At 53.0% G+C, this 23,598-nt stretch overlaps 2 protein-coding genes and 1 long non-coding RNA gene across 3 annotated transcripts; 1 reads left to right on the forward strand and 2 right to left on the reverse strand.

Annotated features, from left to right (window-relative positions):
• Positions 1–1,639: 1,639 nt before the first annotated feature.
• Positions 1,640–10,491, reverse strand: LOC111523336. Its single transcript, XR_002725503.1, has 3 exons — positions 10,467–10,491; positions 8,880–9,114; positions 1,640–4,938 (listed from the first exon to the last, which is right to left on the reverse strand). It is a non-coding gene; the product is annotated as an uncharacterized LOC111523336 (long non-coding RNA).
• Positions 10,492–10,708: 217 nt separating this feature from the next.
• Positions 10,709–13,611, reverse strand: FOXL2 (forkhead box L2). Its single transcript, XM_023187910.1, has one exon. The coding sequence runs from the start codon at positions 13,197–13,199 to the stop codon at positions 12,069–12,071; it is 1,131 nt and encodes a 376-aa protein (XP_023043678.1). The 5' UTR covers positions 13,200–13,611; the 3' UTR covers positions 10,709–12,068.
• Positions 13,612–13,841: 230 nt separating this feature from the next.
• On the forward strand, positions 13,842–17,016 carry LOC111523328 (FOXL2 neighbor protein). Its single transcript, XM_023187830.1, has 3 exons — positions 13,842–13,941; positions 16,019–16,136; positions 16,761–17,016. The coding sequence occupies exons 1-3, from the start codon at positions 13,842–13,844 to the stop codon at positions 17,014–17,016; spliced, it is 474 nt and encodes a 157-aa protein (XP_023043598.1).
• Positions 17,017–23,598: the final 6,582 nt, after the last annotated feature.

The raw sequence follows: 23,598 nt of genomic DNA on the forward strand, positions 1-23,598 counted from the left end.
CAGGCTCGTTGGAGTACATATAAACATCAATCAGGCCAAAGGGACCTTTCCAGGTTGGCTGCTTGAGCTCGTCAAATGAACCAGATCATTTACTTTGCCTTCTGAGCTCTGTAGACACAACCAAAAGAATAAAAAAAAAGTGTGTGTGTGTGTGTGTAAGGCAGCAAATGTACCTTTTACTCTAGAAACAAAAATATCATTTCTGACCCAACAATAGCCGGATCCCTGTGAATGAAGGGTTTGCATATTTTCCTGTTTTAACGGTTCTAGTATAAACAGCCCAAGCCCAGGCCTGATTGTCAGAAGGTCCTGAGCAGCCCAACCAGAATGCTGGAAATGACTCCTTCAGCCCTGAGGACCTGGATCCGGCTTAGTGCCAGGATTTGGGCTTGTGTTTAACAGTAGCAATGGGGTCAGAAGTTGAGGGAGAGGGCAATTGCAGTGATCCCCAAGACCACAGCTAATGCCAGAACAACAGCGATAGTAGCTGCAGAGGCAAAAGAAGCAGTAGCTACTGTGTATTGATGATTTATTTGTACAGGCTAAGTGTGTCATTTATTTGAATACTTACAAGAGCTTGATGTGGTAGGCATTATTATTCCAATTTTTAGAATGAGGTTCAGGGAAGTTGAGCAGCTTTTCTGAGGTCACACACCTTTTAAGGGGAAGACTCAGGATTACATGAAGGCATGTTTGACTCCTAACCATTACAAGACACTGCACACAGTAGCCCAGGTCACAAACATCATCTTGTGTGCCATTTGGGAATACAGGGCTTTGGTCCTAGAAGCAGGCTGGGACAGCTCTTCAGACACATTGCTGGTTCCTGCTTTCTTTCATCCATCTCACCACTCTAGCTACACTGGTCTCCAGCAGAGGGAGATGGCTGGCAGCAGGGGCTAGAAGACCCTCTTCTAGGTCAAGGCAGTCCCTAATATCTGGGTAGAATTTTTTGTGTCCTGAGAATGAGACCATGACTCTCTTTGTTAGGCTAGCAAAAGACTCAACAATGGCCAGGCATAGTGGCTCACGTCTGTAATCCCAGCACTTTGGGAGGCCGAGGTGGGTGGATCTCTCTCTTTTTTTTTTGAGATGGAGTTTCACTCTTGTTGCCCAGGCTGGAGTGCAGTGGCATGATCCTGGCTCATTGCAACCTCCGTCTTCCGGTTTCAAGCGATTCTCCTGCCTCAGCCTCCTGAGTAGCTGGGACTACAGGCACACACCACCACGCCCAGCTAATTTTTTGTATTTTTTAGTAGAGGCAGGGTTTCACCATGTTGGCCAGGATGGTTTCGATTTCTTGACCTCGTGATCCGCCCGCCTTGGCCTCCCAAAGTGCTGGGATTACAGGTGTGAGCCACTGCGCCTGGCTGGTGGATCTCTTGAGGTTAGAAGTTTGAGACCAGCCTGGCCAACATAGTAAAACCCCGTCTCTACTAAAAACACATAAATTAGCTAGGCATAGCGGCGGGTGCCTGTAACCCCAGCTTCCCTGGGAGGGTGAGGCAAGAGAATGGCTTGAACCTGGGAGGCAGAAATTGCAGTGAGCTGAGCTGGTGCCACTGTTGTCCAGGCTGGACAACAGAATGAGACTTCATCTCAAAACAAACAAGAAAAGAACAGCAACAACAAAAAAATTAAAAAGAAAGGCTCAACAATGATTGATCAACTACTGATTATATATTAACTGATCAAGACTGATTCAGAGAGTGTGGCTTAGGGAGACTTTCCTGGGCCTAAAACAGATACTTGGTTCTGGTGTATAACAAAATTATGGTTCATCCAAAGGATGGATTATTAAGCAATAATTGAAAATCATTTTTCAAAGAATAAGATATGGAGAAAAACCCTATGGCGAAAGGTTAAAACAAGCAGGATGCAAAACTGCAAATTTTATGTGTATTTATTAATTATTGGAAATTAGACTTATTTTAATTGAAATATATAAATAAAAGACTGGAAGGATGCCATCAAAATGTTAACCATGGTTACCTTGTGACCTCGAGGAGGGATGGGATTATTGTAGCTTTGGTGTTTTTTGTGCATTTTAATGTTTTATTTTCCCAATTTGCTTCAGTTTGAATTGTCTTTGTGATGGGAAAAGTGAAAATGTGAAAGTCCTAATACATAGCACTGGAAATGCATAGATATGATGACTGAGTAATTTTTACCCCACTCTGTCTAGAATGGATGCAGCAGGCAGAAGTGTCTGCCTAAGGTTTATTTCAACGGCAAGAATGGGGGCCTCTGGAATCAGTTCTGTCTCAGCAGAACCTGAGCGAGGCCTGTGCGGTGCGGGTAGGGAGCAGCCACTTCCGGTCGTCAAGGAGCTCTTAATTTGGTTGGAGAGACAAGTGCACTACAAAAAATAGAGGCAGCCAAGCGAGTAGGCTACCATCAAGTGGGGTTGAAAGGGGGAGGGCAGGCTCCTCTGGGCGTAGGTCGGGACCCGTGGGCGCCAATCATTGCTATGGTGGCGGAGAGTAAAGGGGACGGGCACAGCCTGGGGCCACCCCTGGAGTCCCCCAGCGTCCGCCTGTGGCCGTGCCTGGTTGGCTGCGGATCCCGGCTGGCGCCGCAAAGAGGTGGGATTGCCAGCACAGAGCTCCAGTTCTCTGCCTTGTCCCTGGGTCCGAGCACCGGAGCCTCTGGTGTCGGGGGGCAGAGCAGAAGTCTCGGATTGAGAAATACGAGAGGGTCTTGTCAGTGGCTGAAGGTGCGGCAGCCACTCTGGAGACCCAGCGAGAATGGGGTCGCCTGGCTCTGGGCGAGCCGCTCCTGTGGGTGCAGCTCCTGGGCCGCAGAGGGAGGCGGCGGTAATGTCGCCCAGTGCCAGCAGAGGGCAGCCTCCAGGACGTGAGCCCGAACGGCGACCTCGCCAAACCGCGGGCTCCCTTCCAGCTCCCGGGCTCTGCGGGGTAGAGGCGGCCTTGGAGCCTAGAGACCACTGATCTCAGTCTGCAGGAGCCCGGCGCAGAGGCCCAAGGGCACCCCCGAGATGTGGTTAAGCTACAGCCCTTAGGCAGCCTCACTCTGCGACGGCAAGGGCTTAGAGGGTGGAGTGGGACCAGATGCCTCAGGAGGGGTTAGAAAGAAAGAAACAAAACCCAACGCATACAGGGAATTTGTTTTCAAGCAGCAGCTTCCAAGCGTGTGGAAACCTTTTAAATGATGCTGGTGAGAGCTATGATAGTCTTCGCGTTCTTGGCGAGGGAAGTCGGAGGCTAGTAGCGGGATGGCTCCTGGCCGCGCGGGAGACAGAGGTACCAGCGATCCGTGCTGGGGCAGAGGGACTGTGGACTAAGGATTCAGACACACGTAATTGGGGATTCCAGTCCCGACTCTGGTCACTCAATTGACGTTGAACTTGAGCAACTCACTGTACCGCTCTAGCCTCCGACTAATCACGTCTGTAAAACGGGCATGGTGGGCTCCGAGTCTTGTAGGGGCGCTAGGGATTCGAGACAGCAGGAACTTCCTCACTGTTCCGGCAACCTTGGGTTCCTGGCTTTGCAGGTGGGCTGAAAGGATCCTATCATCGCACGTTTGCCTGGCGTGGCTGCTTTAGAGACAGAGGCCCGCCAGGCTTTGCAACCCAGTTGCGCGTGGGCAGCCACGGCCGTGGAACCGCCGGGATCGCCTTAGTGGCACTCCGGCCGGCTCCCTACTTCCCGCCCTGGGCGCTAGGATCACCCAGCTCCAGAAGATAGTGCTTATCAGCACAGGAATTGAGACCCAACACCCGGCGCGGTGGGTCTCCCAGGAAGCCTGGTGAAGGGCCAAGGCCCGCCGGACCTGAGGTCGCTTGGGGCGCTAAACAGACCCATCTATGAGCACATTCGGCCAACACACCCAAGTTCAACAGCAGGCGGGATCTTTGGCTGACCTCGATCTCTCTCAGAGTGTGTGCAAACGGGCACCCATTAGCTTCTTTTGGCTTGTTTCCTCATCTGTAAACTTTGAAAGGAGAGTATTTCCCGGGGTGATTCTGAAAATCATGCCAGAACTGAAAAGGCCTGTGTAAATGTGAGGTGTAATGATGACTTATGAGCAGCCAGCCCTATACGTGCCTGCAGGAGCCAACAGGATAGATGCTAGAACATTCTACAAATGTGTGCACATACACATCACGTATGTGTAAAGATGAACACCTGTCCCTAGACACGTGACAAATGCACACACGTGTGCATGTACGTCTGGCTGAGAGCAAAGGGGCTATTACAGGGCTCATACAGGACATCATCCTGCAGTCTTGTGCATGCACAGTACACACGCGAGCACGACTGTCTGCCTGGAGACACCGTGTGGCACCGGAGGAGCTGCTCAGCCGACCCATTTCTTCCGAGCAGAGTCGGCGCCACTCGGGAAGTAGGGTTTCGGGTGCTGCTCTGGAGCGCGGGAAAGTCCGGATCCGGGTCTGCCGGTCAGCGCTTCGGCGCCTCCGGGCTCCTTTATCTCTTATCTGCCGGCCGGTGAGCGGCTCCAGTTTCAGTGGGGACCAAGACCCCCGAGCCTGCCGGTGAGGGGAGGGAGCGGAGAAGGAGGCTGCTCCGGGTACAAGAGGCTGCAGGGCCCCACTTCCCAGGTGTGTCGTCCTTCCTTTATCTCCCCAGGTCACACCCTCACTGAAAATAAAGAAGGGTCCCTGACTCATTCAGGTCAGGGAAGGCGGCCCCCGGGGGGCCCCCTGGCCTCACAAGCCATGGTGAAGGGAGGTGAAGCCAAGGTTTGCCACGCCTGGGAGAAAATGCGTCTGCCGGGTCTCTTTGGGCTGCAGCGCTGGCCGGGGGCCCCAAGACTGTTAAGGTGTGCGTGGGAGGCGCGCAGTGTGGCTACCGAAGAGCCCTCCACCACCGCACTGGCAGGCCGCCGGGCTTGTCCTCCTCTCATCCTTCCAAGGGTTCTGAGCTGCGCAGCACTCGCATCATCCAGAAGTGTCTGTGGAGAAAACGACCTCAGGCGTAAGCCCAAGGCTGCTGCCTGCAAAGGCAATGCCGTGGAGGCTGGGTTCCGCCGCGACCTGGGTTTTTAAGTCACCGAAAGGGACAGGGCAGGGTCACAAACACTCTCCCGCCTTCTCTGCAGACCCGTTCGGCTGATAGGAGAGCGTTGCGCAGAAAATTCGAGGCCGGACGCTGGAGGAGTCTCGGAGGACCGGAGAAGGCACAGAGGCGCCCCTGAGAGGCGCAGCTGGAACAAGCGATGCACGGGTTCGGATCTGGCCGGCCAACCGAGCCCAGCGGTAGCGAAAGCCGGAGTCGCCACAGAGGTTGAGCACGATTCCGTTTCTGGGGATCGGGTCCGGTGGCGAGCCACAGTCCCTAACGCCTCAGGAGACCTTAAGTAGGACAACATAATGCTAGTGGGAGCAAGGTCCAAGGAATTTAGTGGCAGAAGCCTTTCGTGGGGGAAAGGCAGATCCGTGCCTCCTCTGAGCCTGGGTGTGGGGACAGCCCCTGGCCTTGTAGCCCCTGTTCCGGGGTTCAGCTGGGCCCACCAAACCTCCCTATATGGGGTTGAAAGTGGTCAGTGGGACGGCCCCGCCGCCCCTCCCTCGGGATTCCACAGGGTCCTGACCCGGCCTTTATCTCCGCACGGTCAGCAGTCGCGGGGGCTTCAGGAAGGAGGACAAAGGCCCGGTGTCACTGCGGGCGGGGGCTTGGTTTCCTGGCTCTCTGCTCACACTCACAGCCTTTAGCGGTTGTTGGGGGAAGATTTTTAAAAATATGTGTCGAATTTCCTTTTTTTCTCTTCTAGAAACAAACAAACAAAAAAGGCAAAAGGCATATTCCCCTTCGCTCCTCCTCCATACAGATTAAAGTTTCCTGGGATACTGCCCCCCCCCGCCCTTTTTTTCTTTGACTGCCTAGAAATACTTTTTCTCCCTTGTACATAGAGGAAAATGCGGGGAAAGGTTTTTTTAAAACTCAGTTTCATACTATTATTATTACTAAGGACAACCGGGCAGGCTGAGGTCCCAACGTGGATGATCTGAGTCGGCCTCGTGCCGGGGCTCTGCAGCCACTGCCCTGTGCGCTTAGCACCTCTGGGGGCAATCAGGGCCCCTGCGCTTCCGCCCGCCGCCCCGCAGTCGAGAGCACCCTGTGCCCAGACTGGCCGACTCATTCTCTCCCGAATTTTGTTTAGAGCTGGCAAGGTGACTTAGCCCGCGCCCCGAGACCTGGGCTTGCAGCGCGGGCAACAGGGCCCCGGGGACGCGAGGCGCTCCAGGCCGGGGTCTTCCCGGCCACGGGCCTCTCTCGCTCTCCACCCGCTGGCGGCGCCTCCGTCGCCCGCAACTCGACCCAACCCGCTTCCTGCGTTTGCCCCTCAGGTTTCCCGTTTATCCACAAAGGCCTAGGAGAGCCTCGCCCACAGGCTGACCCTGCAACCTCTGGCCCGGTGGCTGCCTTCTGTTTTTCTGAAAAAGAAAAGAAAAAAAAAAAAAAAAAAAAAGAAAAAGAAGAAAAGAAAAAATCAACCAGTCGAGGGAGGTGCGTGAGGACTGCAGGCGCCACCCGGAGAGCCTGTGAGTGGGGCTGTGGCTGGCCCCAAGCCCCTGGGTCGGTGCCGCTTCTCGGGTCAGCACGGCCTTTCTCAGAGTAAACCTCCTAAACGTGTGAAGACCGCTTTGGGGGAAGCGAGAGGGCGGTTGGAGTAGCCCCAGACGAGGTCTCAGAGCCCACCGTGTGTGCCTTCAGGGCTTGGGTGTTCGCTGTGACGGCAACCGCGTGCGCCTCACTACTATGACCAAGGGGCTAAGGCAGGGTGGATGCAATCGCGTACCCCTGGCCCCGGAAGATGCTCGCAGGGTGGGTTAGGAAGTCAAACCCTAGAAAGTTATCACTAAAGGTTTTTTTCCCCTTCCTTTCTTCCTTCCTTCTTTGCTTCCTTCCTTTTTTTATATAGGGGAAGGGAAAAACATTATTGAGCATCTACTATAAACTGGGCACTTAAAAATTAGAAAATTTATTTTAATAATTCTGATACACACACATAAGTATTTCTGTTTTATAGAGGAGAACACTGAAATTTGAATGTGTGTTTTGCCCAAGGTTACATAGTTATTAAAGAGGACACCAGGTTCCATTCCAGTTCTTCCTGGCTGAACAGGCCAGGTCTTTGTCCTATTCTGCACAGGCCACCTCCCCGAAGTGACAAGATCCCAGAACAAGCTTTTTACAGCTCAGCACCAAGCCTGTGCGGCAAACAGCCTGCACAGCAGCAGTTTCTGTGGCACAGTCTGCCCATAGCTCAGACTGTGCCTCCTTCTTCTCCTGGGAGGCTCTCCCTTCTTACTCCTGGGAGGCTCTCCCTTAATACACAGCTCCCTTGAGCATCAGTGGCAGCTAGGCTCAGCTGCTGTCAAGTCTTTTAAAATTTCGGAGGCCATTTGCCCCACAGATAGCTGGATGACCTCTGGTTGGTCTCTTCTCTTCTTAGGACCTAAGATTCCTCAAATGTAATATAATTTTGGGTTCCTAGACCCAAGACACTCTTTTTATGACAACTGGGAGCCCTCTCTCCAGAAAGTGGAAAGTTGCTAAGACTGCTTGGTTTTAAGAATCCTTAATTCCTGGTTGTCCCTAAGGTATGGGATTCCTCGTCCCATCCTTTCCCATTTTCTACGGGTCCCACAGTCTACTCCGAGGAGCCGGGACTGCCACACAGTGGTGGCAGGCCTGATGGGCAGGGCCCCAGGGTCACCACCAGGTTAGATCTGCAGAATGGGGACACTGCAGGGGTCCTGAGCCTGATCAAGATGTTTCCTGGCCTTAGACCCCCACCCACAGAGGCCAGGAGTCTGGTCCGGCGATTCTATCCATGAAGCCTGGCCCAGGCCTTCATAAAGGGAAGAGCTCAGTTGAGAGCAAACTGTTTTGGGCCAGACTCAGATTCCTGGCCCATATTCTGCTTGTCCGACTGCATGAAGCCTGGGTCTGGCCCCAATTCCCACCCTCCGCCAGGGGGCTCCTTGCAGCTCCATCTCCAGCCTTGGCTTCCGGGAAACCCTGGCAAAGGCTGGATGCACCTAACCTCGGATGAAAGGTCCAGGGCCTCTTGCTCATCTAAGCCTCAGGTGTGGAGCAGCGAACTATTTACTGATGCAAGCGGGAAACAGGCCGTCAATACCCTCTGTAGTAGGGTACAGGACCATCTCCAGAACTCTGTAGGTCCCCTTCCCAGAGTCCCTTGGTGCATGTACTTCAATGGCAAAGATTTCTCCAGGTCCCTCTTGAGAACAGGACACCTCGTCCCGCTTTCTCCCAACCAACCCACTTACTCTGACTGGGCAATTTTAGTGAGGTGGAGGTGACTCTAAGAATTTCTGTGTAAATGTGAGGAGGGGGCTCATACTGTCGGCAGCGTGTGAGGATGTTTACACCCACCACACACATAATCTTCATGCAAGAACAACTCATTAGGACATTCAGGAACTGGCCGGGTATTTGTATTAAACTCTATTTACATTGTATTTACACACTGGCTAACATATATACATACACACGCATGGCCCAGCTATCTAGACCAGACTGTATATGCTAAGGCATAATTGCCATATAACTCTCTTAAATACTTTTGCCCTCAGGAATTGCTTAAATCAGCTTCTATAACAGAAACTCAAAAGTGCAAAGAGGGAGAGAAGAGAAAGGAAATGAGAGACGAAGAAAGCCTGCCATTGAACTGAACTTTCAGCACAGAGAAAAATGACCAAACTTAAGAGCTTTGGAGAAATCCTGAGGGCTGGAGTTAGACAGAGTTTTCCTGTGGGCATTCATGGCGAAGTGGGGTATGATTTGGCTCCCTTCTCTCACCTCCTTCAATGTCTGTGTAGACCCAGGAAACCCTCACTGATTCCTTCATTTCGTCTTCCTTACTTGGTGAGGCTGCTGCTCTCTTCCCAGCCTTGGGTGCCTTTTGCCTTTCAGTTCTCAGGGAGCAGACAGGCTGGTCCTCCATTGCTGGCCTCAGACAACTTCTCTGTCTCACTGGAGGTGGGCTGCTACCTGCCCACCGGGGCTTGGCCCTGGAGACTTCCCTCCCCTGCTTTCTCTGCTTCAGACAGCAGCTGGGGGAGTGCTCACAGCCAGCCTCAGAACAAGGAGCCTCTGCCTGATGAAGCAAAGGCTCTGTCCATATTATTTTATTTTTCAGCAAGCCAGGAATACACACCCACAAATGCACACATCACCAATGAGGTATGAATGCCACACACACTGTGGTCCCAGTAAGCACTTCCTAAGTGTTAGCCACATGATTATTACAATGCCGAAAATAAATGCCCACTCTGTAGGCGAATGACAGACACACACACCTCCCACCCTGTCACCAATGCACAACTGACACTGTATACACACATTTGCAGCAGATACAGACTACACAATTAATTGCCCATGGGCTACATTTTCACACTAGACAAAGCACAAACAGACACGCACATAGCAGGCTGCTTTCTGTTCTGCAACTCCCCTTAGCCAGATAGTGGACCAGCCGGGCACCAAAGGCACCCAGACACCAGACCTGACCAGCCTCTAGGGCTTCCTGCTCCAGCTGAGCCTCCCTCTCCATCCTGCTCTTGCCAGTTCCTGGTAGGCTCCAGTCCCAGTCTTGAGGTGATGTCCCCTGAGAATCCCCATGGCTTAGTCTCCTGCCTTGTAGTCTCTGGCAGGATGCCTGTGGGGGGCGGGGGGCATTCTGAACAGAAGCCACTTGGGCCCAACTACACATAAGGGGGATACCACCCTGAGGTTCCTACCGCCTGACCACTGGAGGGCTGAAGTGAGAGGACTGCAGGCTCATTCTGGTGGTGCAAGACCGCTAATGGCCCACCAGCCGGCCTGGACCTGCCGCCACTCTGCTGGCCAGGCCCGGAGATAGACCGGGGCAGTGAGGGACACACCGCTGGGTGCGGGGGTCTAGTCTCAGCTGAGCAGCAGCCCTCAAGAACCAGCGGATCTATCCTATCAGAAGTCGGAAATCATCTATCCCATCAGAAGAGTGAAGGCCGACCACCCCCTAATCCGCCTGGGAGAACCAGACTGCAACCAGGTCAAACGCCTTTGTGCCTGCGCGGAAGCACGGATCTTAATTCGTTATTTGAAGATCTCAGTAAAGGAAGAGAGAGAAAGAAAAAAGACTAAATTTCTACAGCCACAAAGTATGTTCAATCCTTAGTGAAACCTCCAAATCTCCGACCCATATCTCAAGGTAAATGAATTCTGACTATTAAAAATAACAAATCAGTCACTCCTCACATTTGTACAGAGGTTAGCAGCTTGCAGCGCATTTCCACAACCAGAATTTTATCTATTAATATTCGGAACAAACTCTTGGCTGTTACAGTTGACTCAAAATCGAAAAGTTTGAGAACAATAATAAAAACACAGCCAGCCCATATACCTAGTACAACTGTATATGAGGTAGAATACAAACTTGAATGGGTACAAAAATAAACCAAGTCCTACCTACAGTCGCGCCTTGTGAACGAACTTTCTGCTGACGTTAAACAGCCGCAACGGGCCAGTGATGACACAGAAAACAAACAATCCCCAGGAAAACAAAGCAGCAGCGACAGCCACAAACGCCTGCCACCCCCGGTTGCTCTCAATCTTTGTTTAGCTCATTCTGAAAAAGACAATTTTGCTGAAAATCTCCCTCTTTTAACTAGCTGCTGAACTTAGGCGGGACGGAAATAAAGAAGTCCGTGTTAAAAGAAAGAACAAAAAATTTATTCGGGAATCGACAAGGCAAAAAACAAAAACAAAACAAAACAAAAACACAACAAAAGTGCTCTAGTTCTCTCTAGAAAATTTGGTCCCCCAAACAAGTTACAGTACAACCAGGTCTAATTTTGGGCCGGGCCGGCTCGGGCCACAAGACCACCTAGGTCGGCCGCTGCCGGGTTTCACATTTCTCCTTCCCAAGGTGGGAGAAGCAGGACGTTTGAAAAACAAAAAGCAGGGAGGAGGAGCCGTCCCTGCAGCGTGGGCCAGGCAGGCAGTGATCTCCCTGCATCCAGGACTTGCATCGGAAGATCCGGGGACATTTGTTTTTGATTTTTTTTCTTCAGATAGGGAGAGGGTGAAACTTCCCCAATTGGTAGACGAAACCATATTTACTGGATATATTCTCCTACCTCTGAACACAGCTTTTTGAAGGCCCAACAGGAACTCTTAACGCAAATCTTCCAGAAGAGAAGATGAGGAATACTAAAGCTTTTGATTTTCATGTTTGGATTTAGCAAGCTCCAAGGCCACAATACTTCCCCGGTTGCCCGGTGAATGTTTTATCTCCTTACTTTTTTTTTTTTTTTTAATATTCTCTTAAAAAGCTCCACCGATCTTTTAAACAAAACATTAGCCAGCCGCTGGGGCCCGGAGGTGCCCGAAGCGACGGGACTGACAGCGGAGGAAACGCGGCCTCCCTCCGCGCCGGCTCGCGGTGTAAACCGAGTACAGGCCGCGGAGCCAGGCTGTCCCGGCTCCCGCTGGGTCCCAACCCCCGCCCCGCCCAGTGAACCCCGCGGCAAGTGGCTTCTGAACAGCTTCAAGAGGGTTCTCGGAGCAAACACACATGTTGGTCTGTCCCTTTCTCAGGCAGGGTGGGTCCCGCCGCCAGTCCTGTCCGGCGTGTCTAGCCATGGACTGCACGGCAGTCGGGCGGGGAACGCCGAGCGCGAGCGCACCGACCTGTGAGAGAAGGCCGAGAGGTCTGCGCCGCCGACGCCCGGTCGCACCTCGGCCCCGGGCCCTTTCCGCGGTCAACTTGGGCAGGAGACGCTGGGGTTCGGGAAAGAGACGAGCCCAGTAAAAAGAGCGCAGAGAGGCGGCTTCAGGCCAGGGGAGTGCAAGAAGGGCATAGAGGTCAGGGAGGTGAGCACAGGAGGACAAGCAGAGGGAACAAAGAGGAGCTGAGGAGAGCGGAAAAGCACAGTGGGACCCCGGGCGCTGGATCCAGAGGCGGGCCCAGAGGGTGTGAGGTCCGGCTGGCGGCGGCGGCTGCGACCAGGGCCGGCGTCGCGCGTCCCTGCATCCTCGCATCCGTCTGCACCGGCATGCGGTGGGCTCTCAGAGATCCAGGCGCGAATGCAGCGCGCCGGTCTTGCTGTCGTGGTCCCAGTAAGAGCAATGCATCATGGCGAGCTCGGGCTGCCGGGCGCAAGCGAACTGCAGGCCTGGCGCACTGGTGGGCGCGGGCGCCGGGGGAGCGGCGGTGGCTGGGCTGGCAGGGCTGAGCTGGCTCGGGGGCGGTGCGGCGGCCCCGTGGTGCGGTGGGGCAGGCGGCGGTGCGGCGGCCGCGTGCAGATGGTGTGCGTGCGGATGCGGGTGGGGGTGCGGCGGAGGCGGGGGTGCGGCCGGCGGGCCTCCCAGGCCGTTGTACGAGTTCACTACGCCGGGGGGCAGCGCCATGCTCTGCACGCGTGTGTACGGCCCGTACGAGGCGGCCGGGCCCGCCAGCCCCTTGACCACAGCAGCCGCACCGGGGCTGCCGGGGCCCGCGGCCGCAGCCGCCGCTGCTGCAGCCGCTGCGGCCGCCGCCATCTGGCAGGAGGCATAGGGCATGGGTGAGGGAGGCTGCGGTAGCGGCCACGAGTTGTTGAGGAAGCCGGACTGTAGGTACTTGGGGGGCGCCAGGTAGCCGTAGCCGTCGGCCCCAGCGCCAGCCACGCCGCACCCGCCTGCAGCGCCTCCGGCCCCGAAGAGCCCCTTGCCGGGCTGGAAGTGCGCGGGTGGCGGCCGGAAGGGCCGCTTCATGCGGCGGCGGCGCCGGTAGTTGCCCTTCTCGAACATGTCTTCGCAGGCCGGGTCCAGCGTCCAGTAGTTGCCCTTGCGCTCGCCGCCGCCCTCGCGCGGCACCTTGATGAAGCACTCGTTGAGGCTGAGGTTGTGGCGGATGCTATTTTGCCAGCCCTTCTTGTTCTTCTCGTAGAACGGGAACTTGGCGATGATGTACTGGTAGATGCCGGACAGCGTGAGCCTCTTCTCCGCGCTCTCGCGGATCGCCATGGCGATGAGCGCCACGTACGAGTACGGGGGCTTCTGCGCCGGGTCCGGCTTCTCCTGGGCTGTCCCGCCGCCACCCCCTCCGCCCTTGCCTGGGCTCGGCGGCGGCGCTTCTGGCTCCTTGACTGTGCGGCCGGTCTCTGGGGCCAGCAGGGCCCCCGCCGCGTCCTCGGGCTCTGGGTAGCTGGCCATCATGACAAAGCCGGCGCGCCGCGGCCGGGCCGCCTCTGCTCTCCGTTCCAGGCGCTGGTGCGGCAAAGAGTTGGGGCGCAGAAGTCCGCTTACGGCCGAGTCTCAAACTTCTGGAGACTGCGGATGCTGCCCGCGTTTGCTTGCTGGAGGCCTCTCGCTGCTCTCCCCTCTCCTTCCCCTTCCCCTAGGGAGCGGCCGGCGGGAGTGGAGCTCAGCCTCTGGCCATGGGGAGTCCGCCCAACAGAGAGGGGCTCCGGCCTCGCCGCCCCTCCCCGCCCAGGCCAGTCCCCGCCTTGGTGGGTTTTCTTTTCTGCTCTCTTCCCCTCCCCCCGCCCCCCGGTTTCCCGAAGCACGACCCGCGTCTCTGGCAGAGCTGCCTCCTGGAGTCCCTAGTGCGCCAGGAGCCTCGCTCTGTTCTGATTCGTATGGGCTCCACCGAGTTCCGCTTGCGTCAGGCGCCTTCGCCCCTATAGCGGGGCGGCCAGCCGCGCACGGGCGAGTTCATCTCCAAGTCACTTTTTGTAAACGCCCCGCACAGCCTGGACCGGCCTGCCCCCGCCCGGCGAGCCTCCGGGGCCCAGCCGACAGCCAGGCTCACGCGCCCTTGAAGTCTGCCGGTACTTGCTCTGCGGGCTGGGCTGGGAGATGACGAGGACCCCGGTGGGGTCCACACGCACCCGGCCAAAGCCCAGGAAGCTCGGGCCCCAGCGAGAAGAGGCGCTCCAAGCCTCCTCGCAGCTTTCAGGTGAAAGAAAACGACTCCTTTGCTCTGCCGTTTGCTGCTGTCTTGAGGCTGAACTAGCTCGGGGCTGGGGAGGGGCGAGACGGCGAGAGGGCCGGACGGGGAGGGTGGGGAGAGCTGCTCTGAGGCTTTGGGAAAATGAGCACAGAAACGCGTGTGACTGTACGAAGAAACCTCGGACTGCCCTGTCCCTGTCGCTCTCAGAGTAACTGGGCTGGAATGGGGCTGGGGAGAGGATCTCTGGGAATAGTCGTACAGGGGCGCCGCCTGAATAACCTCTGCCTCTCCCGGCGTTGCCAGTGGATCTAGGAACCAGGCTCCTCCTTGGAATCCCTGTACTAATCCTATGGGGTTGGAGTGAAGGTTGGATGTGTGCTTTAACAGCACCAAGTAGATGCCCCTCAGCTATTGCGCTAATACAGCCGGGGATGTTGCCGGGACTTTGCGGGACTGTGTATGTGTGTGCACAGGGGTCACATACGGAAGTCATGGAGAAGAACTGTCCTTGAGATGGGTGAGATACCAGGTGCATGTATGCTGCTCAGAAACACAGGTATGCACATGTACAAAGTGTGAGATTTGTATTTACAAGGTAAAACACACTTACACTGATAGTTACATAATATGTTCATCAAGTATCAGAGTAAATGTAGCTGGTGGATATAGCGTCTTCTCTTTTTCTCCTTTCTTCTTTCCTTCCCCCCTTTCTTCCGTTCTTTCACAATTCTTCGATGCCTCTTTCCCTCCCAGTGCATGTATTTTCTACAGACTGGGAAGAAAAACATCAGGCTGAGGGAGGGACTGGTTCAAATCTCTCTCCTGATGAGACATTTGTTCTGATCTTTCTCCAGAGGATCAGGAGTTAGTTGTCACCTACCTTAAGCAGAATTCTGATAGGAATCCAGTTATATCAGCATGTACAGAGATTGTTTCAGGGAAAATCAGGTGTGCCTTTTAACAGTATGCTCCTTAACAGTGCCTTTTAACTTGGCCTTAACAAAAAGTCTGCAGTTATAAAGTATGAGAGAGATGGCCAGTGTTTTGAATCCTCAAACCCCAAACTCGTTGGTGCTGAGAGTGGGGCAAGGCTGCCTTATGGAGGAAGGTGGACTGAATGGATGTCATGTAGGTGTGCGTTTGTGATTGGCATGTCTGGAGTGGCTGGCTCAATGCCTGTCACTGCCTCTTCCTCCCAGGCTGCTTAGACTCTGAGAGTTCTCCGGAAGCCCAAGGAGCCTTCAGTGGCCTGTGGTTCCAGCATCCATAGGCCATCTACAAGTGTTGTCTGCTGCTCACTCAGGCCTCTGATCTGCATTCTGAGATGAAAGGGAGGGAGGACAAGGGTGTTGGGGCTCTTTGGAATTCAGCATCTTGAAGATGACACCAGAGAGGTCAGCAGGGCAGCCCTTGCCTGGTCACAAGGATGAGAGGGAGCAAGGCTATCCACAAAGTAACTTGGTTTTTTTTAATGGGCGGTCTCCCACTGCACCCAATACACATGGGGGAAGCAGCACTTCTGCAGAATCCCTGCTGCTGCTTTCTGAGCAGGAGTGCAGATGTTTTTCTTCTTCCTTACCCCCATCCTTGCCCAGGCTTTGGGTGGGAGTAGTGAGTCAGATTTGGGGCTGCTGCAGATTGGTGTAGTGCCTATCCTCCCCCAGCCAGGGCCTGGGCAGGGGGAAAAACAGCTGGGTCTGGCCCTATCCTGGTGGGGGCTCCTCTCTCCTTTTCTCTCTCTTTTTTCTTTTTTTTTCTGACCACCCAGGCTGGCTCTCTGCCTCTCTCTCTCTTTCTTTCTTCTTCTCACAGGCATTTCCGCTGCTCAGCCCTGCAGCAGCCAGGTGTAACAGCATTGTTGTGTGTGTCATCACTTCCCTGAATTCCATACTCGGCTCCCTTTTCAGCCTTTAAGGAGCCTGCGTGTGTGTGTGTGTGTGTGTGTGTGTGTGTGTGCGCGTGTGTGTGTTTGTGTGTTTATTGGGATTGGGGGCAAATGAAGGAGTTGCTCTAAAGGATTTTCAGAGTAGAAAGGACTTCTGCTCTGAAAATATTGATTTCTGACTGTCCCGTAGAGGAACAGAACCCCCAGCCCTGGTGCAGAAGAGGATGCCTGATGCGTGCACCCTGGGAAGGACTGGAATCAGTCTCCCCAAGATGTGCCTTCACATGGCTGTCCGGCATTCGAAGGCTCAGAAAACAGACAAGAAAATGCGGGCAGGAAGCCTGGCAGAATGATTACTTTCAGGTCCCCTCCAGGCCTCTGCGGAAAAGCCAGGGGCTTTGAGCTGGAGATAGAGGAGCCTAGGAAGAGAGTAGAATCCTCTCCTTGCCAGCCCAGCCAGAGGTGGGTGAAGCGGGCGCTCCAGGAAACGGTGCGGGACGCCTTGATTTACTTCTCAGCCTTCGGAGGCAGGCTGGTTGCTGGTGGGGTCGGGATCCTCTCTGAACAGGGCATACTGTGCCTAGGTTTTGTGGACGCCGGGGCCGGTTCCTTTTCTCCCCGCGGCACTGGGGCGACGCAGGGCCCCGGTTTAGTGACCTTGGGGCGTCGCTCACCTCCAGAGGCCAGGGTGGTGGGCTGGGCAGAGCTCACTGCCTCTTTGCCCCAGTTTTCCAGGGTCCCGCAGCTGCAATTCAGCAGCCACCGGCGCCTTCTGACCGCGGTCCCACCGGAGCGCCGCCTGCGGATACGGTTCCAGTGAACCGCCGACCGAGCGCAGCCTCAGCTCCCGCGCCTCCTCGCAGTCTGGCCCCGCGCCTCGGAGGTCCCGACAGCCGGCGCGAGCAATTTGCTCGGCTCTGATGGAGACGCTTTTCTCCCTAGGGCCGGGAATCCTGCAACAGCGGCAGAAGCGGCCCTCGCCTCTGGCTCCCGGCGGCCCAGCTCTACTAGGGGAGCGTCGCGGCTGCTCTGAGGCAGACAGCGCTTCGCTAGAACCGTTCAGCTCGTCCCGCGCCGACGCCGGCTGCCTGAACCAGGTCCCGCGGTCCCCTTTCCTAGCGGGACCCCGAAACACCCGCCGGCCTCCTACTCCTGAGCGGGAGAGAATAGAGCCTGCTGCAACCCTCTGCTTGTAGGGATGGCCTCTGCAGTGCTTCGCCAGCAAAGGGAAGCTTCATTGTGGCTATTAGTACATCCGCATACACTCCACTCCTCAACAACTGTCAGCACTCACTCCCTCCTGGCCCCTCACACCTCCCTTTGCACCCACACCTCAGGGACCCGGTATCCCTCCACTTAGGTCACGTTACTCCATCCACTTCTCTCTCCCTCTCTCTCGGTCAACTCCAAATCCCCTCTAGTTCTCCTTCCCCGCCTATTTCTCTGACACTCACCAGCTACACATACTAATTCAGATCCTGCACATGTCGGTGGAAAACATGTCAAGCCATTGTGCAGACTCTGAGCTTTTTCCGCAGTCTGCTCACCTTCCCATCTCACGGCACAGAAGGACCTCTGGGCTCCATAAGCCTGACTCCCAGAAGCCGGTGGATTCTCTGATGTCCTTGGCCTGTGATTGGGGTGACTGGGCTGCCACCTGGGTGTTTCCATGGTGGGATTGCTGCGCAGACCACAGAGAAGCTCAGGTACTGAGCACATTCCAGATACACTTTAACATGCACAGGCCACTCACACAGGCTTCATCTCTGTCTGGCAACTCTGCTGAGCTTGCTGCTCAGACCAGCAAGCTGCAGCAGCAGACACCCACATAGCACCAAGTCTGAAGCCAGTGGGTATTAGTCTGCCTGGCTGGGATTAGCAAAGTCAGTTATGTGCTTGGGAGAGAACAGGGGAATGGAGAGAGAGAGAGATATTGAGAAAGAGGAAAGAGAAGCGACCTCCTACTCTGGGAAGAACTCACACATGAGAGCTGTTTCCTGTTGTTAAGTGTCCCATTGAGCTCCCCTCTTTCTCCCCCAGGAAGGACTGAGAGGCAGTAGACCAGAGCTCTGGCTCCTCTTTACGTTGCTGATGTGGGGGTATGAGTCCGCCAACACCATTTTGTCCCAAGGAGTATGTGCCTCACCGTCAATCAGGCAGAATGCAGGGCAGTTGTAGGCCTCTTTCCTGGTGGAGGCCAACTGGGAAAAAGGCAGAAGGGGCTGGGTCCTGGGCCAAGTCAGGCCCTCCTCCCTCCAAAGACCCCTGGGATGCTCTCAGAGGCAGATTCTAGGGTGGTGGGAGCTGCTGACAAGCATCCTCTGATATCCCTCATGACATCTCTGGCCCAAAGCCATTTTGTTCAGCTCTGAACAGTGAGTGCCTTGCCAGTAGGCCTCAGACTTGCTTGGGAACATGATGTGCTCTTAAAAGTTGCCTTGTTGCGGCTCTCCACACCCAGACTGTAAGCGCTGATGGGCAGACTCTGCCCTCTACTCCTCACTCAGTGCTTCCCATGAGGATGGGCTTAATGCTTTTTAATAGGATTAGAAAATGGTTCCACTGGACAGAATTGGGAAATGCCACTTTCCTTATAATGAAGTTAGAATTTTCAAGAAAGGGACTGTAGCTGAGGAAGAGTGGTTTGACCATTGAGAGCCAGCTCAGGATCTGAGAGTTCTCTGCCATTTGGGGTTACTTGCTCATTATAGCTGCATGACCATGGTGCTGAACCTTAGGCGAGGACAAGGACACCTCCCTAGTCCCCAATCAGGGTGAGGACCTGTCTGAAACATTCAAACTAGATTTTACTGGAAACAGGTCTCTGCACTCAGGGCAGCTGGCTTGCAAGGTAAGGCCTGCAGTCTCCACCCCCATGCTAACCCATGAGGGGATGCCAGAGAGAGCCCTTCCCCCTTGGTCCTCATTCCTGGCTCAATTTTCTCCCACAAAGTGGGCACTGCCTAAAGACGATAGGCAACTGCCATGCAGGAAGGCAGTTTTAGATGCCCAGCTGGCACAAAGTCCAGAGGAAGGGAGGGAGAAGGGCTGAGTTTTGTATTACTGTTCTACATTTGGAGATTTTCCTCATGCCAAGATAAGGGGTGTGTGTGTGTGTGTGTGTGTGCAGTATAACTTTATTAAACACTTTTTTTTTTTTGAGACAGGGTCTCACTCTGCTGCCCAAGCTGGAATGCAGTGGTGCAATCTCAGCTTACTGCAATCTCCACCTCCCAGGCTCAAGTGATCCTCCCACCTTCAGCCTCAGCCTCCCAAGTAGCTGGGACTATGGTTTTGAGCCAACACAGTCAGCTAATTTTTTTTTTTTTTTTTTTTTGGTATTTTTGGTAGAGACAGGGTTTCGCCATGTGGGCCAGACTGGTCTTGAACTCCTGAGCTCAGGGTGATTTGCCTGCTTCAACTTCCCAAAGTGTTGGGATTACAGGTGTAAGCCACCATGCCTGATCAGTTTTTTAGTTTTTATTTCAATAGTTTTGGGGGAACAGGTGGTTTTTGGTTATGTGGATACGTTCTTTAGTGGTAATTTCTGAGATTTTGGTGCACTTGTCACCTGAGCATTGTACACAATACCCAGTGTGTAATCTTTTATCCCTCACCCCCCTCCTACCCTTCCCCACTGAGTCCCCATTATATCATTTTTTTTTTCTTTTTGTGACAGAGTCTCAGTCTGTTGCCCAGGCTGGAGTGCAGTGGCGTGAACTTGGCTCACGGCAGCCTACTGAGTTCAAGTGATTCTCCTGCCTCAGCCTCCTGTGTAGCTGGGACTACAGGCATGTACCACCATGCCCAGCCAATTTTTGTATTTTTAGTAGAGATGGAGTTTCACCGTGTTGGCCAGGCCAGTCTTGAACTCCTAACCTCAAGTGATCTGCCCATCTTGGCCTCCCAAAGTGTTGGGATTACAGGCGTGAGCCACTGCACCCGGTCCCTTATGTCATTCTTATGCCTTTGCGTCTTCATAGCTTAGCTCTCACTTATAAGTGAGAACAGAGGATATTTGGTTTTCCATACTTGAGTTACTTCACTTAGTACAATGGTCTCCAACTCCATCCAGGCTGCTGTGAATGCCATTATTTTGTTACTTTTTTTGGCTGAGTAGTATTCCATGGTGTATATATATCACATTTTCTTTATCCCCTCATTGGTTGATGGGCATTTAGGCTTGTTCCATATTTTTGTATGCAGTATAACTTACAGATGGTAAACAATATACAGCTTGATGTATTATGACATATAATGCAGTATGTAACCACCACCTGGATCAAGATATGGAGCATTTTTGGCACCTCATAAGGTTCCTTCATATCTTTTTCCAATCAATATTGCCTCAAAAGGGAACCCATATTTGGATTTCTATCACCATAAATAACCTTTGCCTGCCTTGAGCCTCATATAAATGGAGCATATAGCATATATGCCTTTATGTCTAATTTTTTCTGCACAACATATTTTTAATATTCACTGGTCTTGCTGCATGTGTTAGACATTTATTTCTTTTTATTGCTGTGTAATATTCTAGTATTTGCTTATCCATCCATGTGTTGAGGGACATTTGTTTCCAGTTTTTGGATATCATAAATAAAGCTGCTGCCCACATTGTTGTACATGTCTTTTTGTGAAGGGCATTTTACTACTCTTGAGTGAATTGTAAGAGTAGGCATATATTTAGTTTCAGTAGATACTGCCAAACAGTTTCCATAGTGATAAAACCAAATACAGTGGTACACAGTAACAGGGCCTTTTCCTTATAGATAGCATTCTCTAAAAACCACTATTTACCTGCACTTCTTATTACTATTACTATAAATGGAAAAAACAGCTTTTTTGTTTTTTGTTGTACAAGGTCTCACTCTGTCACCCAGGCTGGAGTGCAATGGCGTGATCATGGCGCACTGCAGCCTTGACCCCCTGGGCTCAGCCTCCTGAGTAGCTGGGACTACAGATCACACCCAACTAATTTATGTATTTTTTGTAGAGATGGGGTTTCGCCGTGTTGCCCAGGCTGATCTTTAACTCCTTCAGACAGTCCTCCCATCTCAGCCTCCCAAAATGCTGGGATTACAGGCGTGAGCCACCACACCTGGCCAAAAAAATAGCTATCCTTTATTAAGCACTTATTTTGTGCCAGGAACATTACATGCATTATCTCATTTTGTTTTTATGAGAAACCTAAGGGATTGGTACTATTCCCATTTTACACTTGAGGAACCTGAGGCTCAGAGAGAGTGAGTAACTTGCCAAAGGCCCCCAGCTGATAAGTGACCACTTGACTGTGGGCTCTGAATTTCACTTCCATACATGTACCTCTGTTTTTTCCTGTGAGGTCAGGAAGTTCTCCCTTCCATCCGACCAAATCCAGCTGCCAGGTAAGAGACTCATTTCCTATCAACCTGTGGTCCTCTCTGCATACCTTCTCACACCTAGATTTGAGATCTATGTACACACACATATGCACACAGTTTCTCTCCCACAGCCACACACTCACTGTGAAGAAGGAGAGGATGGGGGCCAATTTAGTGAAGACTTCAGAGCTTGCCAAGTCCCGGGCTTAATAACCTAATGGGGTCCCTCTCAGGGAATTTGCAGAAGACTGGACTAGGGACCAGCCTGTTTCTGGATGCTGCAGAGGATAATTCAGAGCCTTTCTTTCCCTTGGAAAGAGATGGGAATTTGGTCCTCCTCCCAGCATGCTGAGCCAAGCCCATGGTGGGCTTCAGAGGCTGATGCCTAAGGCATCCCTCTGCAAGGTTTGTCGAGAGATGTTGCACTTTGCCCTGGAACGTGGTGAGTAGGGAGGATGTGTGTGGTCTGAGCAGGGAGAGAGCAGGAAGTCTGGGGAACTGCCCCTCTAGGCACAGTGCTTGACTAGGCCCTGCACGGAATGGTCACCATGGGAGGGAGAACCAGCAGCCTCCTCCTTGGGACCATGGGTTACCAAATCTCCAAGTCTCCAAGCCCCTAAGCTTGACTGAGAGGAGTGTTGCTACTCTGTGGGTGGAGGCCATATGTGGGTTTTCTATGCTTTGCAGGTGGCCCCTCCTCAGGCCCCTTTCTAGACTAATTGAGGTCTTGCTGGGCTCTGGGTTTATAATTGGGGGTAATTGCTGACAGGCTGTTGTGGTGGTACAAGCAGGTTTTTGTCGGGGAAGCAGTAGTCAGAATTTGGGAGCTTTGGGTGGGGACAGTCCAGGATCCCAATGTTCCCTGTTCCAGGAAGCTCTTGTCCCTGGCCATTTGCTTGAAGGCGGTACTCCTGAGGACCAGGGACTGGTAGCATGTCTGAACAGGAAGGGACCTCCTCATGTGGGTGCTGGGAACTCAGATTCAGAAGCACACAGAGGGAGGTAGTGCAGCTGCAGCAGAGGTTCTTATGCCTGGCACTGTCATCTATGCACACCACTGACATGCTGGGAGGCACTGCTGTTGGGTGGCTAACAGACCTCTGTTCCAATTCTTACTCATACCATCCTTGGAAATGATGGAACCTCACCTTGCATCAGAGTTTTAATTTTTTTTAAATCATTTTTTGAGCAGGCAATGTGTTCACATGGACCAAAATTGAAAAATATACAAGGCTTGCAGTGAAAAGTTTCTCTCCCACTTCTGTCCCCCAAGTCACCCTTATCACAGGCAGCCAGTGACCCTGGTTTCACGTATATCCTTCCAGACATAGTTTATGCACATACAAACGTACCCACATACATTCTCCTGCACTCCTTCAATTTTTGCCTATGGCAGCATCGCATGCACAGTGTTCTGCCCCTTAAAAATCTTACCACATCAATGCATTCTCTTTTTAGAGCTGCAGGTTGTTTCTGATCCTTTGCTTTTACAAGCAATACAGTACTGTATAAGCTTGTATATATCTCATTTTGTAAGTATGTATATATATTTATAAAACGATTTCTAAAAGTGTAAGATTGGGCAGTGGGTATATGCACCTATAACTTTGATAGATTATGCCAACTTCCTTATAGATTGAGCCAGAATACACTCCTGCCAACAGTGTGTGGCATTCCTGTTTCCTCACAGCCACTCTAACACAAGTCTTTTTTTTTTTTTTTCTTTTTTTGAGACGGAGTCTCGCTCTGTCGCCAAACTGGAGTGCAGTCATGTGATCTCGGTTCACTCCAACCTTTGACTCCCTAGTTCAAATGATTCTCCTGCCTCAGCTTCCTGAGTAGCTGGGATTACAGCCATGTGCCACCACACCCAGCTGATTTTTTTTTTGGGGACGGAGTCTTGTGCTGTGGCCCAGGCTGGAGTGCAATGGCACGATCTCCGCTCACTGCAAGCTCTGCCTCCCGGGTTCACCCATTCTCCTGCCTCAGCCTCCTGAGTACCTGGGACTACAGGTGCCCGCCACCTTGCCTGGCTAATTTCTTGCATTTTTTTTTTTTAGTAGAGATGGCATTTCACCATGTCAGCCAGGATGGTCTCGATCTCCTGACCTCGAGATCTGCCCGCCTCAGCCTCCCAAAGTGCTGGGATTACAGGCATGAGCCAACGCGCCTGGCCCACTTACACTGCACTCCAGCCTGGGTGACAGAGCGAGACTCCATCTCAAAAAAGAAAAAGAAATACATCTTACAGATATAATTGAGGACCCTGGCTTCCTCGATTCCCCTCTGTCCTTCTCTCTCGAGGTGATCACCACGGTAAATTTGGTGATTAAGATTCCCATACCTGCTTTTGCACTTGTACTATGTGTGTACCCATTCCTAGGCAACACTTATATAAATGGTATCCTGCTGCTG

Source organism: Piliocolobus tephrosceles, chromosome 2 (genome assembly GCF_002776525.5).
Source record: "Piliocolobus tephrosceles isolate RC106 chromosome 2, ASM277652v3, whole genome shotgun sequence".
Taxonomy (NCBI): Eukaryota; Metazoa; Chordata; class Mammalia; order Primates; family Cercopithecidae; genus Piliocolobus; species Piliocolobus tephrosceles.

Excerpts from the sequence above, each read along its gene's own strand:
- FOXL2 (XM_023187910.1), bottom strand. The coding sequence starts at position 13,199 with ATGATGGCCAGCTACCCAGAGCCCGAGGACGCGGCGGGGGCCCTGCTG.
- LOC111523328 (XM_023187830.1), top strand. The coding sequence starts at position 13,842 with ATGACGAGGACCCCGGTGGGGTCCACACGCACCCGGCCAAAGCCCAGG. Across the intron at positions 13,942-16,018 it reads AGCCTCCTCGCAGCTTTCAG|AACCCCCAGCCCTGGTGCAG; the intron begins GTGAAAGAAAAC and ends GTAGAGGAACAG. Across the intron at positions 16,137-16,760 it reads CATTCGAAGGCTCAGAAAAC|AGGGCCGGGAATCCTGCAAC; the intron begins AGACAAGAAAAT and ends GCTTTTCTCCCT.